Source organism: Oncorhynchus mykiss, chromosome 12, assembly GCF_013265735.2.
Source record: "Oncorhynchus mykiss isolate Arlee chromosome 12, USDA_OmykA_1.1, whole genome shotgun sequence".
Lineage (NCBI taxonomy): Eukaryota > Metazoa > Chordata > Actinopteri > Salmoniformes > Salmonidae > Oncorhynchus > Oncorhynchus mykiss.
In genome coordinates, this window is record NC_048576.1 from 27,215,748 (window position 1) to 27,231,675 (window position 15,928).

The following is a 15,928-nucleotide window of genomic DNA, read 5'->3' on the forward strand; positions in this document are numbered from 1 at the left end:
GGGCTGCAGAATGAAGTACATCTACCGCCAACAGCATGAAACAAATCAAATGAAATAGGAACGCAAGGCTTTATCGTTGTTGTTTTTTACAGAAATGTTTGGTGATCAACTAGGAATATTCTTGGAAATCGACCAGTTGATCGCGATCGACCAGTTGGTGTACACAACGCGTCCATTAACTGTCTCTAACCTCATGATAGAGAACAGGGCAGCCTATTTAGTTGGTGTGGAGCTGCAGCAGAAGAGTCAGAGGATCAGGTGTAACAATAGGTGGTAGGAGTGGTAGAACTGGTAGAAGACTGAATCAGATATGTATTTTTAAGAAATTATGAAAATAGTTGATAACAAAAATACTTAACATTTTTTTTTAAATCATAACTGGAACTGCCAATAGCAATATTACCACAACTGGCGGACAAATGCGAAAATAGCCTCAAACAGGCAAAATGCCCATAAACTCAAGCATCTAAATATTATGGCATAGCTAGTCACATCATGTTACCAAGACAAAAATCTCTACCTTAATCCTTAATGAGGAGATGTGAGAACAGGCATGCTAAAAGGTTTTGACTAGATGGTATACAGCTACGGATAGAAGTGACGTTGCATAGCAGATTAGGAGAATTTACGCAGAAGGTTAGGAGAATAAACGTAGCAGGTTAGGAGAATAAACATAGCAGGTTAGGAGAATAAACGTACCAGGTTAGGAGAATAAACGTAGCAGGTTAGGAGAATTAACGTAGCAGGTTAGGAGAATAAACGTAGCAGGTTAGGAGAATAAAGGTAGCAGGTTAGGATAATTAATTTTAGGTTAGGAAAAAAGTAAGGGTTAGGGCTAGCTAAAATGCAAAAATTCTCCCTGACATGATTAAAACATGCAACTTTTTTTTAACGGTTTCTGTAAACCATAATCTAACCACAAACATGCTAAAAGGACCTGACCATTCGGCAGGTAGCCTAGTGGTTAGAGCACTGGGCCTGTAACCAAAAGGTTGCTGATTCAAATCCCTGAGCTGTCAATGTAAAGATCTGTCATTTGCCCCTGAGCAAGGCAGTTAACCCACTGTTCCACGGGCGCCGAAGACATGGATGTTGATTAAGGCATCCCCCCGCACCTCTCTGATTCAGAGGGGTTGGTTTAAATGCAGAAGACACATTTCAGTTGAAGGCATTCAGTTGTACAACTGACTAGGTATCCCCCTTACACCTTTCAATGTCACGTTCTGACCTTAGTTCTTTTGTTTTAGTATGTCAGGGCGTGAGTTGGGTGGGTTATCTATGTTAGTTTGTCTATGATTTTCTATTTCTGTGTTTGGCCTGGTATGGTTCTCAATCAGAGGCAGCTGTCAATCGTTGTCCCTGATTGAGAACCATATTTAGGTAGCCTGTTTTCAATTGTGTTTTGTGGGTGGTTATTTTCAGTCTTTGTGTGTCTGCACCAGACAGAACTCTTTCGGTTGTTTCTTTGTTGTTTGTTATTTAGTGTTCAGTTTTTTCATTCGATAAGATGAACACTTACTGTACCACGCTGCGCTTTGGTCCTCTCCTTCATCCAACAGCCGTTACATTCAAAAAGGGTCATTCTAATTGTACACTTTCTGATTATACACTTTGATGGCAATACTATTGCTCAAATAGACAAACAATGACCACAAATGAACGTGTTTATGAAAATAAAGGCATCATTTGCAGAAACATGACCGTTTCTGATAAACAATGCAAACACTCCCACAACTGGATAAAACAAACACAGGGAGGTGGGCAACGTGTGTCTAAAGCCCTGAACTGAACTACCGTATAGTCTATATAGTAACCTCACAAAAAAACAGCTTTTTTTCAACTGGTGGTGCTGACTCCCCAATCATCATTTTCCAGCCACACCTACCCTGAGTAATTACCTCTGCACGCACAGAAGAACAGCCTTGTCCGGCCAGGGGGCTGGCCACAGCACAGAATACAAATGGCCCATTAAAATGCTTTCAACTGCCAATTAGTCAAGCAAGATATGTACTGAACTTGCAATTAATAACCTTTTACCACAAGCCGGGTAAAAATGACACAGCCTAATGAGCATTTGATTGTCATATTTGTCTTGAATGCTGTTAAAGATTACAAATGTCAGAGGGCAAACTTTGTCAGAAGCCTCTTCTGATTTCTTGCTGAAATGTGTAATATGGGAAGTTTTTACCTGTCTGTTCCCAGAGGATAGAAGCACAGTGGGGTGAAGACAATACTCTCTGCTTCACGGGGCGAGTGTTTGGGTCAAGGCCAAGTTTTAGTGGCTGTCAGGCAGCAATGATAGAAATGTCAGCCCAAGCAGAGCTCAGGGCAGAACAGACGGGTTCATGTCAAGGTTACCAATGTGCTTTACACTACACAGCAAAACACTACTGTGCTGTGATGAACTGCACTAGAACTCAGATGCAAAATAACTCAGATGCAAAATAACAGCATTCATCATTGTGCTACTGTTATGTTTCTACTGGATAATGCTAATTTTAAACACTGATTCTAAAAATAGTGCCAGGTATCAGGATGTGATGTTAGGATACAATTGAGAATTCAAACCCTGCTATATTAAAGTTGCACTATGCAGAAATCACTCCGCCATTTCCTGGTTGCTAAAACTGTAATATTTCGGCTAATTTCAGTTTATGTAACAAAATAAGCTAGTATAGTGTAGACAATCATTGTTTCATCTAAACCGCTGTGAAATATATTTTCCATAAACAAAAATATTGTTGTTTCGGCTGTTTGAAGCTGGTGTATAAAACCGAAAGTAAAAGATGCGAAAACAAAACGTAAGAATGGAAAGCATAGGAATAGCACACATAGAACAGTTATATCACTTCTTAGACTTGCTTTCAACTAGAATGATAGATCTATAATCATTTCTGTGAATTTAGTCAGGTCGCTCAAAAAGTTATATATTGGCACTTTAAGTAGTGTGTAGGAAGACATTGCTCTAGGATGCAAGAACTACATTGTTCACCACATGATTTATGTCATCGTATTTGATAGCAGTCCATCAGATTCTGTTGAAAATTAAAGTTATCTCTCAATCTGTTCCTACAACGGCTCCTCCTCCCCTGTGTCTCTTAAAGCAACTCAATCTTCTACCACACCACCCAGCAGCAATCCCTTAGAACAGGAACATGTTGATTAAGGACACTAATATCCAAATAATTACTTTTTAGTGATGTATTTTTTCTCACAATACTGAGACACAACATTATCCATGTGTGAGGTATATTAATTGTTCTAAATCTGTACTCTGTCTGCACTCTCATTCTCCCTCCAGATTGGTCTTGCATTGTGGATCCCATGACTGAATGAGCTTGGTTCAGCGTTGCCAGGCATGGAGCAGATGGATTGTAAGCCTTACCAATCATTATCCAAGGCCCGGAATGAGATGGAGCTTGCATACACCAGCTCCTCAGACGAAAGCGAGGATGGTAGGAACCTTTGCAAATCCTACACATCCCGAGAGACCCTGCCCGACTACGGCCAGGAGATGAGACTCAACTACAACAGCCACAGAGCCAAGCGGAAAACAGTGGACGAGCCCGCTGGAGGTACGGCATAACACCACGAACCAAAAACAAGTTTAACCAGTCAAAGTGAGATGGTTAAATAGTATTTGAATTGAAATAACAATTCATTTGAATTGGTAACTGCAATGGAGGCATTTATTATGTAAATGCCTGTTCCATTTTTGAGTTATTGATAAACTCCCAAGTTCCAGTTTTGACATTCCAGGTTAATCAGTTTTCCCTGCACACAGGTTATGGTCAGTTATGAAGTCAAAATGGCAGAGAGGTTGCAGGGGGAAACAGGTAAATGCAGTGTGACTGGATAACTGATTGTATGCATGATAAGACATTGCAGCTTATCATGACTTTGCAGCTAGCAGAATGAATTTCATAATCTCATGTTTCCGTATCCACATATCCCCTGGTAAATGTATGAAAACGCTGCTCTGCTGCTGCAGTGACTATGGAAGTATTGCATTCTAATGTGGAAGGTAGACTCGGGTTGTATATTGCTGCAAAAAATGTGAATTAGAGGTAATTCAGCTATTCCATCAATTGTTTCCTAGTCAGTCACACATAGGAGCTTTTTAACACCTTAGGGCTGTGTTGGGGTTTGGTGGGTGGGATGTGTATGGCGGAGGGGTTGTATAATTAGGTTTGAATTTACTTTTTCTCCGTAGAAAATAACACAATCACACCTCTATTTCATCCACGCTAAACACATCTATCGTTAGGAAATGAGAATAAGAAAACAATGTAATCAAGGTCAAAACTCAAAGAATTATGAATGGTTTGAGTGGAGATGTTTTTACTCCGTTTTCCATTGCAGTCTACATTGTTATCTACCTTATTCACTGGAGACATTGTGCAGTATGTCATCACTGTCTTTTGATGGTTCATCATGAAAATGTCACAGGGTCTGGTCTGCTTCAGGAAGACATGAAATACCACTATGGAGATTAAAGGAGGTTATTCCAGGTCCCATCTAAACCACTGGTTGAATGTTTACCTTTCACAATACACATTATAGGTCTTGAAATTATTATAGACTCATTTCTAATTTGATAAGACATTTGATAAGGTAAGAGTAATTTCCTACATTTCCATATTGCTTTATTACTTGTCAAAGATTCATGGTTACTAGGGATGCCCAGATAAGAGAAATCTGGGACAAAAACCAATATTTTCTTGGCTGTGATGGCCAATACTGATATCGGGGGGAAAACAAGCGGTTGTGAGATTCGGGCAACAACACAATCAGAAACGGCAGTGTCATTGGAAAACAAAGATTTATAGGAGCTACTGTAAGATTTTCCTCACAACAGTTGTATATTTTATGTTATGGCAATTCTACATAGGACCTATACGAAAGCTAAGGTTATTGGGCATAAGTATGTACAGGTGCAGAAGATGGACGAAAACAGATTACCGTAGAACATTATCCTAATGGTGATAGTACACTTGTACCACTGTAGTTTTACTTTGATCAGTGTTGCTCTTCTTATGGTTTTACATACGAGTTCTTCTAACCCTATTCTGTCTCTTCTCATAGAGTCCTGGAACAAACACAGACATATAGTTGACATGACACATTCCTTGATCATTGGGATATCATTTGAAGAGAATAATTGGAGAACAAAGTAGTCATGCTGAAACTATGAGTCTGGTATAATGACCATGATGTCATTATAATCTATATGAGGATCCTCTCTAATGATGCCTATCAGTGATTGATCATTAGAAGATTAGAGTAGGTATTTCTAATTCAAATGATGATTTTACACTTTCTAAAGAGAACACTTAATATTTATTTCACATACAGTACTTGCCTATTTGAAGGCACATTTTACATACCTATGAATAACACCTGAACTTCATATCCCTCACATTGATATGATTAACAGTGACATATTTCTAATCAAATGATCCTCTTTATACTGTAGTATCTTCTTTTCTTTAGATTTACCTTCAAACCTATGCGAATGATGAAAATACATATTTTCATCTATTGGTTTGTTTTTAACTGCAAATGTGAGCTCAAATCAGCTTTATGCTCCCATGTATTGCGGTATTCAAATTATACACTGAACAAAACATTTTGTTCTGGTTACCTTGGAAACTGCATAAAATGAACAAATGGCATTTGCTCGGAGCAGCAGCTTTTTCAACCTGAACAGATTGATAGCAAAACAGTATGCACAGGATTTCAGCCCCTTTCGTGGAGAGGAGAACATTCTCTGTGCTCATTTATGTGTCCATTTTCCGCTGGTGCCTCCATTTCGCGGCTGTGATTTTAAGGGGCAGGAGGTCGTAGAGAGATATTCACTGACAAGAAATTGGTCAAGGACATGGGTTCCTGACTGGCGTAATTAGTGTAGAGATTATTACTTGAGAGTGAGGTCAGGCAAGTCACCTTGGTGAGGGATTCTCAAGAGCAGTTTAAAGAAAGACGACACCTCTCCATATGCAAGCCGCACCACAGTGTTGTGTACACACCATGGCCACAGGCAGATATTACTGAATCTAGTCACACAGGATTCTGATCTACATCTGATTATTGTGCAGCCCTGACAAATCCATTAAAACTGTTGCTAAACCAATTGACCTAAAATGTACAGTTTTAGAACACCTACTCGTTTTTCTTTTCTTTTTACTATTTCTACATTGTAGAATTGTAGTGAAGAAATCAAAACTATGAAATAACACATGGAATCATGTAGTAACCAAAAAAGCGAGATTATTCAAACAGCTACCCATTGCCTTGATGACAGCTTTGCACACTCTTGGCATTCTCTTAACCAGCTTCATCAGGTAGTCACCTGGAATGCATTTAAGTTAACATGTGTGCCTTGTTAAAAGTTAATTTGTGGAATTTCCTTCTTAATGTGTTTGAGCCAATCAGTTGTGTCGTGACAAGGTAGAGGTGGTATTCAGAAGATAGCCCTATTTGGTAAAAAACCAAGTCCATATTATGGCAAGAACAGCTCAAATAAGCAAAGAGAAATTACAGTTCATCATTACTTTAAGACATGGTCAGTCAATATGGAACATTTCAAGAACTTTGAAAGTTTCTTCAAGTGCAGTCACAAAAACCAGAGTTTCCTGTGGACCGCCACAGGAAAGGAAGACCCAGAGTTGCCTCTGCTGCAGAGTTCATTAGAGTTACCAGCCTCAGAAATTACAGCCCAAATAAATGCTTCACAAAGTTCAAGTAACTTACACATCTCAACATCAATTGTTCAGAGACTGTCTAAATCAGGCCTTCATGGACGAATTGCTACAAAGAAACCACTACTAAAGGAAACCAATAATAAGAAGAGATTTGCTTCGGCCAAGAAGCATGAGCAATGGACATTAGACTGGTAGAAATGTGTCCTTTGGTCTGGAGTCCAAATTGGAGATTTCTGGTCCCAACCGTCATGTCTTTGTGAGACACGGTATGGGTGAAAGGATGATCTCCACATGTGTATTTCCCACCGTGAAGCATGGAGGAGGAGGTGTTATGGTGTTGGGGTGTTTTGCTGTTGACACTGTCAGTGATTTATTTAGAATTCAAGGCACACTTAACCAGCATGGCTACTACAGCAATTATGCAGCAACTCCATCCTATCTGGTTTGGGCTTAGTGGGACTATCATTTGTTTTTCAACAGGACAAGGACCCAACACACCTCCAGGCTGTGTAAGGGCTATTTTTACTAAGAATTAGAGTGATGGAGGGCTGCATCAGATGACCTGGCCTCCATAATCCCCCGACCTCAACCAAATTGAGATGGCTTGGGATGACTCGGACCGCAGAGTGAAGGAAAAGCAGCCAACAAGTGCTCAGCATATGTGGGAACTCCTTCAAGACTGTTGGAAAAGCATTCCAGGTGAAGCTCGTTGAGAGAATGCCAAGAGAATGCAAAGCTGTCATCAAGGCAAAGGGTGGCTATTTGAAGAATCTCAAATATAGAATATATTTTGATTTGTATAGCACTTTTTTGGTTACTACATGATTCCATATGTGTTATTTCATATTGCTGATGTCTTCACTATTATTCTACAACGTAGAAAATTGTAAAAATTAAGAAAAATCCTTGAATGTGTAGGTGTTCTAAAACTTTTGACAGGTAGTGTATTTTTTTTAATGATCAATATATTTAATTAAATAATTTTTTTGTATCACTATACAGTATAACAGGTCTCAGGTATCTGCAATAATTTACATATCACTCTTTGTATAGTTTTGATAATATAATCTAATTAGATAATGTACAGTTCATCTTTGTGTGTAAGGGTTAAGTGAAGGTACTCTGTTATATTTTATTCTGGTTTAGCTATTTGACCCAGTCTTTATCACAAATTATCTCTAAGGTGAGGTCATTTCATGCTCAGCAGTGTAAATGTTGATAAAGATTGATCCTCCTTCACAGAGAGAGGTGGAGGTCCTGAAATAGACTTGCAGCAAGATGACAATAAACTGTAAGTCCTTTTGAGATGACATCTGTGAATCATTATCAACGAAAGTCATTGATCATTATCAATGACTGGGAAAATAGACTACCTAGGACAGTGGTCACCAACCGGTCGATCGCGATCGACTGATCGTTCCTCAAGGCATTCCTAGTTGATCACCAAACTTCTGTAAAAAAGCCAACGATAAAGGCTTGTGCACCTTTTTTTTGTGTTGTGCTGTTGGTGGTAGGTGCACTTGATTCATAAGCCCTGCGCACTGGGTAAGCAAAGTTTTCCTATTTTGAACCATTTCATTTGTATGAAAAGACTAACTCCACCTACCGGGCAGACCGGGAGATCTGTGGCTAAAGAGTGTGCCTACTGCACTAGCCAATCGGGTAGCTCAAATGAAGGTGCCTATAGAGCTTCCATGACCCCGGCCACAGCAAAGTTTGATACTAGCCTACACAATATTGAATAACTGATAAAACCATGACCACAGAGAGACTGTTAAAGAATACAGCAAAAAGCTGCTGTTTTTATGAGTGAGTTCATGTTAAAAAAAAATTCATCACTATTACAAAACATAAAACTCACATCTCCCTAATTCCACTTGCACTGGGCCTCCCGAGTGGAGCAGCGGTCTAAGGCACTGCATAACAGTGCTAGAGGCGTCACTACAGATCCGGGTTTGATCCTGAGGTGGCGCACAATTGCTGCTCTCTCCCTCCCTCTGCTAAGACCCGTGTTTAAAACAACTGAGAACTCGGAAATCTCCATCTTCTGACTTCAGTGTTTTCTAGACAACTGGGAACAAGGAATATAAAGAGATTCTACTGTGAAAAATATTTTTGAACAGGGGCAATTGAATGGGGCAATTGCACCGGGTTTCCAACCTGAAGATCACTGACGTGATCAGTCTAGCAACCTTTTGGTTACTGGCCCAATGCTCTAACAACTAGGCTAACTGCCTAACCAGGTAGCCTAGTGTATAATGTATTAGGCCTACTGCACAAACTTAATTCCCACACAACTGTTTATATTAGGTTAATGTAAAAAAAAATCATACGTCATGTTTAAAAACATATCTGAGCTGTAGATCTCGGCTTGCTTTTCGACCTCGGAAGTGATCATGACTCAGAAAAGGTTGGTGACCACTGATCTGAGGGACATTCCAGGAGGAATAACATTGTTGTGGATGGCATACCATCATTTTCACATGAGAACTGGGCCAAGTCTGATGAGAAAGTAAGGAAAATTATCACTGAAAAGCTGTAAATGGATCCTACGAAGATTGATGTTGAGCGCGTCCACTGGTCTGGAAAATATGTAACCTTCCTAGGTGACAGACCCAGGCCAATAGTGGTTAAGTTCCTGAGGTTTAAGTACAAGATGGCTGTTCTGGAGAGAGCCAAGAACTTGAAAGGAACCAACATCTTCCTCAACAAGGACTTCTCTGAAGCTGTGCGCCAGAGTCGGAAAGAACTTATCCCAGCTATGAAAGCTGCCAGAGAGCATGGGAACAGTGCTTACATCTGCTACAACAGGCTCGTTGTCCACCTTCACTCCCAAAGGCCCGGGAGGAATGAGAGAACCAAGCCTCAGGGTCAGTAACTTCAGTCCAACATCACACACATATTTATTTTGTCTCCATATTATGTCTATCTTCGATAAGCTACCAAGGAAAGGGCTAAGAATCGTTCATATTAATATATGTAGCCTCATAAATAAGGTTAATGAAATCATTAACTTGCTAACATCGGATAACATTAATATACTGTCAATCTCTGAAACTCACTTAGATAATTCATTTGATGATACAGCAGTAGCAATATAGGGATATAACATCGACAGAAAAGACAGGAATGCCTATGGGGGAGCTGTTGCTGTGTATGTTCAGAGCCATATTCCTGTGAAGCTTAGAGAGGATCTCATGTCAAATGTTGTTGAAGTGTTGTAGTTGCAAGTTCAACTGCCTCATCTAAAGCTTCTTGTCTTGGGGGGCTGCTGTAGGCCAAGAAATGCTAACAGTCAGTATTTGGATAATCTGTGTGCAATGCTTAATAATGTGTGTGATATTAACAGAGATGTCTATTTCCTGGGTGACCTGAACATTGACTGGTTAGCAACTAGCTGTCCTCTCAAGAGGATGCTTCTAACTGTGACTATTGCCTTGAATATGACTCAGGTTATTACTCAACCAAGTAGAGTGCATACCAATAGTGTTGGATCTGTTACTTCCACTGTAATCATACAGTACCAGTCAAAAGTTTGAACACACCTACTCATTGAAGGGTTTTCTTTATTTTTACTATTTTCTACATTATAGAATAATAGTGAAGACATCACAACTGAGAAATGACACATGGAATCATGTAGTAACCAAAAAATATTTTATATTTGAGATTCTTCAAAGTAGCCACCCTTTGCCTTGATGGCAGCATTGCATACCTTTGGCATTCTCTCAACCAGCTTCATGGGAATGTATTTCAATTAACAGGTGTGCCTTGTTAAAAGTTCATTTGTGGAATTTGTGGAACTTCTTTCCTTCTTAATGCATTTGAGCCAATCAGTTAGGTTGTGACAAGGTGTGTGGGTGGGGTATACAGAAGATAGCCCTGTTTGGTAAAAAAAAACATATTATGGAAAGTTAGCTCAAATAAGCAAAGAGAAATGACAGTCCATCATTACTTTAAGACATGAAGGTCAGTCAATCTGGAAAATTTTAAGAACTGAAAATTTCTTCAAGTGCAGTTGCAAAAACCATCAAGCGCTATGATGAAACTGGCTCTCATGAGGACTACCACAGGAAAGGAAGACACAGAGTTACCTCTGCTGCAAAGGATAAGTTCATTAGAGTTACCAGCCTCAGATTGCAGCCCAAATAAATGCTTCAGAAAGTTCAAATAACAGACACATCTCAATAGCAACTGTTCAGAGGAGACTGTGTGAATCAGGCCTTCATGCTCAAATTGCTGCAAAGAAATCACTACTAAAGGACACCAATAAGAAGAAGAGACTTGCTTGGGCCAAGAAACATGAGCAATGGAGATTAGACCGGTGGAAATCTGTCCTTTGGTCTGATGAGTCCAAATTGGAGATCATCAAATCAAATCAAATCAAATGTATTTATATAGCCCTTCGTACATCAGCTGATATCTCAAAGTGCTGTACAGAAACCCAGCCTAAAACCCCAAACAGCAAGCAATGCAGGTGTAGAAGCACGGTGGCTAGGAAAAACTCCCTAGAAAGGCCAAAACCTAGGAAGAAACCTAGAGAGGAACCAGGCTATGTGGGGTGGCCAGTCCTCTTCTGGCTGTGCCGGGTGGAGATTATAACAAAACATGGTCAAGATGTTCAAATGTTCATAGATGACCAGCATGGTCGAATAATAATAAGGCAGAATAGTTGAAACTGGAGCAGCAGCACAGTCAGGTGGACTGGGGACAGCAAGGAGTCATCATGTCAGGTATTCCTGGGGCATGGTCCTAGGGCTCAGGTCCTCCGAGAGAGAGAAAGAAAGAGAGAATTAGAGAGAGCATATGTGGGATGGCCAGTCCTCTTCTGGCTGTGCCGGGTGGAGATTATAACAGAACATGGCCAAGATGTTCAAATGTTCATAAATGACCAGCATGGTCGAATAATAATAAGGCAGAACAGTTGAAACTGGAGCAGCAGCACAGCCAGGTGGACTGGGGACAGCAAGGAGTCATCATGTCAGGTAGTCCTGGGGCATGGTCCTAGGGCTCAGGTCCTCCGAGAGAGAGAAAGAGAGAAGGAGAGAATTAGAGAACGCACACTTAGATTCACACAGGACACCGAATAGGACAGGAGAAGTACTCCAGATATAACAAACTGACCCTAGCCCCCCGACACATAAACTACTGCAGCATAAATACTGGAGGCTGAGACAGGAGGGGTCAGGAGACACTGTGGCCCACTCCGAGGACACCCCCGGACAGGGCCAAACAGGAAGAATATAACCCCACCCACTTTGCCAAAGCACAGCCCCCACACCACTAGAGGGATATCTTCAACCACCAACTTACCATCCTGAGACAAGGCTGAGTATAGCCCACAAAGACCTCCGCCACAGCACAACCCAAGGGGGGGGGTGCCAACCCAGACAGGATGACCACATCAGTGACTCAACCCACTCAGGTGACGCACCCCCTCCAGGGACGGCATGAGAGAGCCCCAGTAAAGCCAGTGACTCAGCCCCTGTAATAGGGTTAGAGGCAGAGATGTTTGGTTCCGACCGCCATGTCTTTATGAGACGCAGACTATGTGAACAGATGATCTCTACATGTGTGGTTCCCACTTGAAGAATAGAGGAGGAGGTGTGATGGTGTGGGGGTGGTTTGCTGGTAACACTGTCAGTGATTTATTTAAAATTCATGGCACACTTAACCAGCGTGGCTACCACAGCATTCTGCAGTAATACGCCATCCCATCTAGTTTGCACTTAGTGGGACTATCATCTGGTTTTCAACATGACCCAAAACACACCTCCAGGGTGTGTAAGGGCTATTTGACCAAGGAGAGTGATGGAGTGCAGCATCAGATGACCTGGCCTCCACAATCCCCCAACCTCAACCCAATTGAGATGGTTTGGAATGAGTTGGACTGAAGAGTGAAGGAAAATCAGTCAACAAATGCTCAGCATTTGTGGAATCTTCTTCAAGACTGTGCCAAGAGTGTGCAAAGCTGTCATCAAGGCAAAGGGTGGCTACTTTGAAGAATCTAAAATATATTTTGATTTGTTTAACACTATTTTGCTCACTACATGATTCCATGTGTTATTTCGTAGTTTTGATGTCTTCACTATTATTCTACAATGTAGATCATTTTAGGACTAGAATGAGTAGGTGTGTCCAAACTTTTGACTGGCAATGTATATATTCACTAATGCTGCAAAGCTTTGCTCCAATTGTTGACAAGCATGCACCTGTTAAGAAACTAAGTGTGATAACTATTAGAGCCCCATGGATTGATGATGAATTGAACAATTGTATGGTTCAAATAAATTATGCAAAAGAGGTGGCAAACAAGTCAGGCTGCTCAGCTGTTTGGTTGACGCACTGTAAGTTGAGAAATGTTGTGACTAAACTTAACAAAAATAAGAATAAATGATATTACCAAAGAAAGATAAATGACATAAAACACAACGTAAAAATACTTTGGAGTACCTTAAATTATATATTGGGAAGAAAACCATTGAAGTTGATATTGCCAATCATTTCAACCACTATTTCACTAGTACAGTAGAAAAAACTCAAAGTGAAATGATAACATTAAACACTGAACCGTCATCACTTTTTATAAAATATCTAATAATGAAAAGAAGGAATGCTGTTTTGAATTTGGTCAAGTTATTGTGGGAGAGGTGGAAAAACTATTGTTATCCATCAGTAATAAGTCACCAGGTATAGACATGATAATTGTTGCAGACTGTATTGCCACCCCTATTTTCTATATCTGTAACCAAATTCTAAAGGATTGTGTGTCCACAGGTATGGAGGGAAGCTAAAGTAATTCCACTGCCTAAAAATAGTAAAGCACCTTTTACTGGCTCTAACAATCAGTTCACTGCCTGTTCTTTGTAATCTGGTGGAGAGGATTGTGTTTGACCAAATACAACCCTCTTTTTTCAGAGAACAAGTTGAGTACTGACTCAGCATGCATATTGAGAAGGGCACTCAACTTGTACTGCACTGACTCAGATGACTGATGATTGGTTAAAATAAATGGATAATAAGATGCTAGTTGGAGCTTAATTGTTAGATTTCAGTGCAGCCTTTGATGTTATTGATCATAAATTGTTATAAAAAAACAGATTGGCTATTGCTTTACATTACCTGCCATCATATGGTTGTATAGTTTTTATCCAATTAAACCAAAGAGTGTTCTACAATGGAAGCTTCTCTAACATCAGATAAGAACAGTACGGTATCCCTCAGGGCAGTTGCATTCGGCTAATACGCTTCTTTATTTTTTACAAATGATTTGCCACTGATCTTACACGAAACTAGAATAACTACAGTGCATTCGGAAAGACCCCTTCTTTGATTGGAGTCCACCTGTAATAAATTCAATTGATTGGACATGATTTGGAAGGGCACATACCTGTCTATATAAGGTCCAACAGTTGACAGTGCATGTCAGAGCAAAAACCAAGCCATGAGGTCAAAGGAATTGTCTGTAGAGCTTTGATACAGGATTGTGTCGAGGCACAGATTTGGGAAGGACACCAACAATTCTGCAGCATTGATGGTCCCCAAGAACACAGGGGCCTCCATCATTCTTAAATGGAATAAGTTTGGAACCACCAAGACTTTTCAGAGATCTGGCCACCCGGCCAAACGGAGCAATCAGGGGAGAAGGGCCTTGGTCAGGGAGGTGACCAAGAACACGATGGTCACTCTGACAAAGCTCCACAGTTTCTCTGTGGAGATGGGAGAACCTTCCAGAAGGACAACCATCTCTGCAGCACTCCACCAATCAAGCCTTTATGGTAGAGTGGTCAGACGGAAGCCACTCCTCAGTAAAAGGCACATGACAGCCTGCTTGGAGTTTGCCAAAAGGCACCTAAAGGACTCTCAGACCATGAGAAACAAGATTCTCTGGTCTGATGAAACTAAGATCGAACTCTTTGGCCTGAATGCCATGTGTCACATCTGGAGGAAACCTGGCACCATCCCTGTGGTGAAGCATGGTGATGGCAGCATCATGCTGTGGGAATGTTTTTCAGTGGCAGGGACTGGGAGACCAGTCAGGATCGAGGGAAAGATGAATGGAGCAAAGTACAGAGAGATCCTTGATAGAAACCTGCTCCAGAGTGCTCAGAACCTTAGACTGGGGAGAAGGTTCACCTTCCAACAGGACAACAACCCTAAGTGTACAGCCAAGACAACACTGGAGAGGATCTGCAGAGAAGACAAATACAGGTGTGCCAAGGTTGTAGCGTCATACCCAAGAAGACTCGAGGCTGTAATCGCTGTCAAAGGTGCTTCAACAAATGTAAAGGGTCTGAATACTTATGTAAATGTTATATTTCAGTTATATTATATTTCAGTTTTTTATTTGTCATTATGGGATATTTTGTGTAGATTGAGGGGAAAACAACTATTTAATCAATTTTAGAATAAGGCTGTAACATATAAAAAATGTGGAAAAAGTCAAGGGGTCTGAGTATTTTCTGAATGCACTGTATGTATGCAGATGATTCCACACTCTACATGTCAGCACCCAAAGCCAGTGAGCTCACACACATTCTAAATAAAGAGTTACAGTCAGTATCAGAATGGGTGATTAATAATAAACTGGTCTTAAATACTTCTAAAACTAAAAGCTTTGTATTTCGTTCAAAATTCTCTAAGACCTTAACCTCACCTGGAGTTTTACATAAGGGTTGTGACCATTGAGATGTTGAGGAAGCTAAACTCCTAGGTAAAACATTGGGTGGTCAATTATCATGGGCAATTCATATTGACAAAGTTGTTGTGAAGATGGTTAGGGGTATGTCTGTTTATAAAAAGATGTTATGCGTTTTTACACAAAAATCAACTGTACTAGTTGTTCAGGCTCTGGTCTTCTCCCATCTTGATTACTGTCTGGTAATATGATCAAGTGGAGCAAAGAAAGTTCTAGCAAAGCTGCAGCTGGCTCTGCCCTTAACTACACATACAACTAACATCAACAACATGCATGCCAGTCTTTCCGTTTGAGCGTTAGCGAGAGATTTACGGCTTCTTTTCAATTTTTTATGAGAAATAATACTGTGGTAAATTCCAGATTGTCTGCATTATCAAAAACATTCAACTCAGACACCCATACATACCACACAAGACATGCCACCAGTGGTCTCTTCACAGTCCCCAAGTTCAAAACAAATTCAAGTCAATGCACAGTTTTATACAGAGCCATGATTGCATGGAACTCCCTTCCATCTCCAATTACT

At 40.5% G+C, this 15,928-nt stretch overlaps 1 protein-coding gene across 1 annotated transcript in view; it reads left to right on the forward strand.

The window, feature by feature from the left end:
* tenm1 (teneurin transmembrane protein 1) overlaps positions 1–15,928 on the forward strand; it is a 244,532-nt gene that overhangs the window by 32,690 nt on the left and 195,914 nt on the right. The window contains exon 2 of the mRNA XM_036937297.1: positions 3,302–3,575. Coding sequence (XP_036793192.1) covers positions 3,359–3,575 — 217 coding nt within the window. The 5' untranslated portion in view covers positions 3,302–3,358. The remainder of the gene's footprint in view (positions 1–3,301; positions 3,576–15,928) is intronic.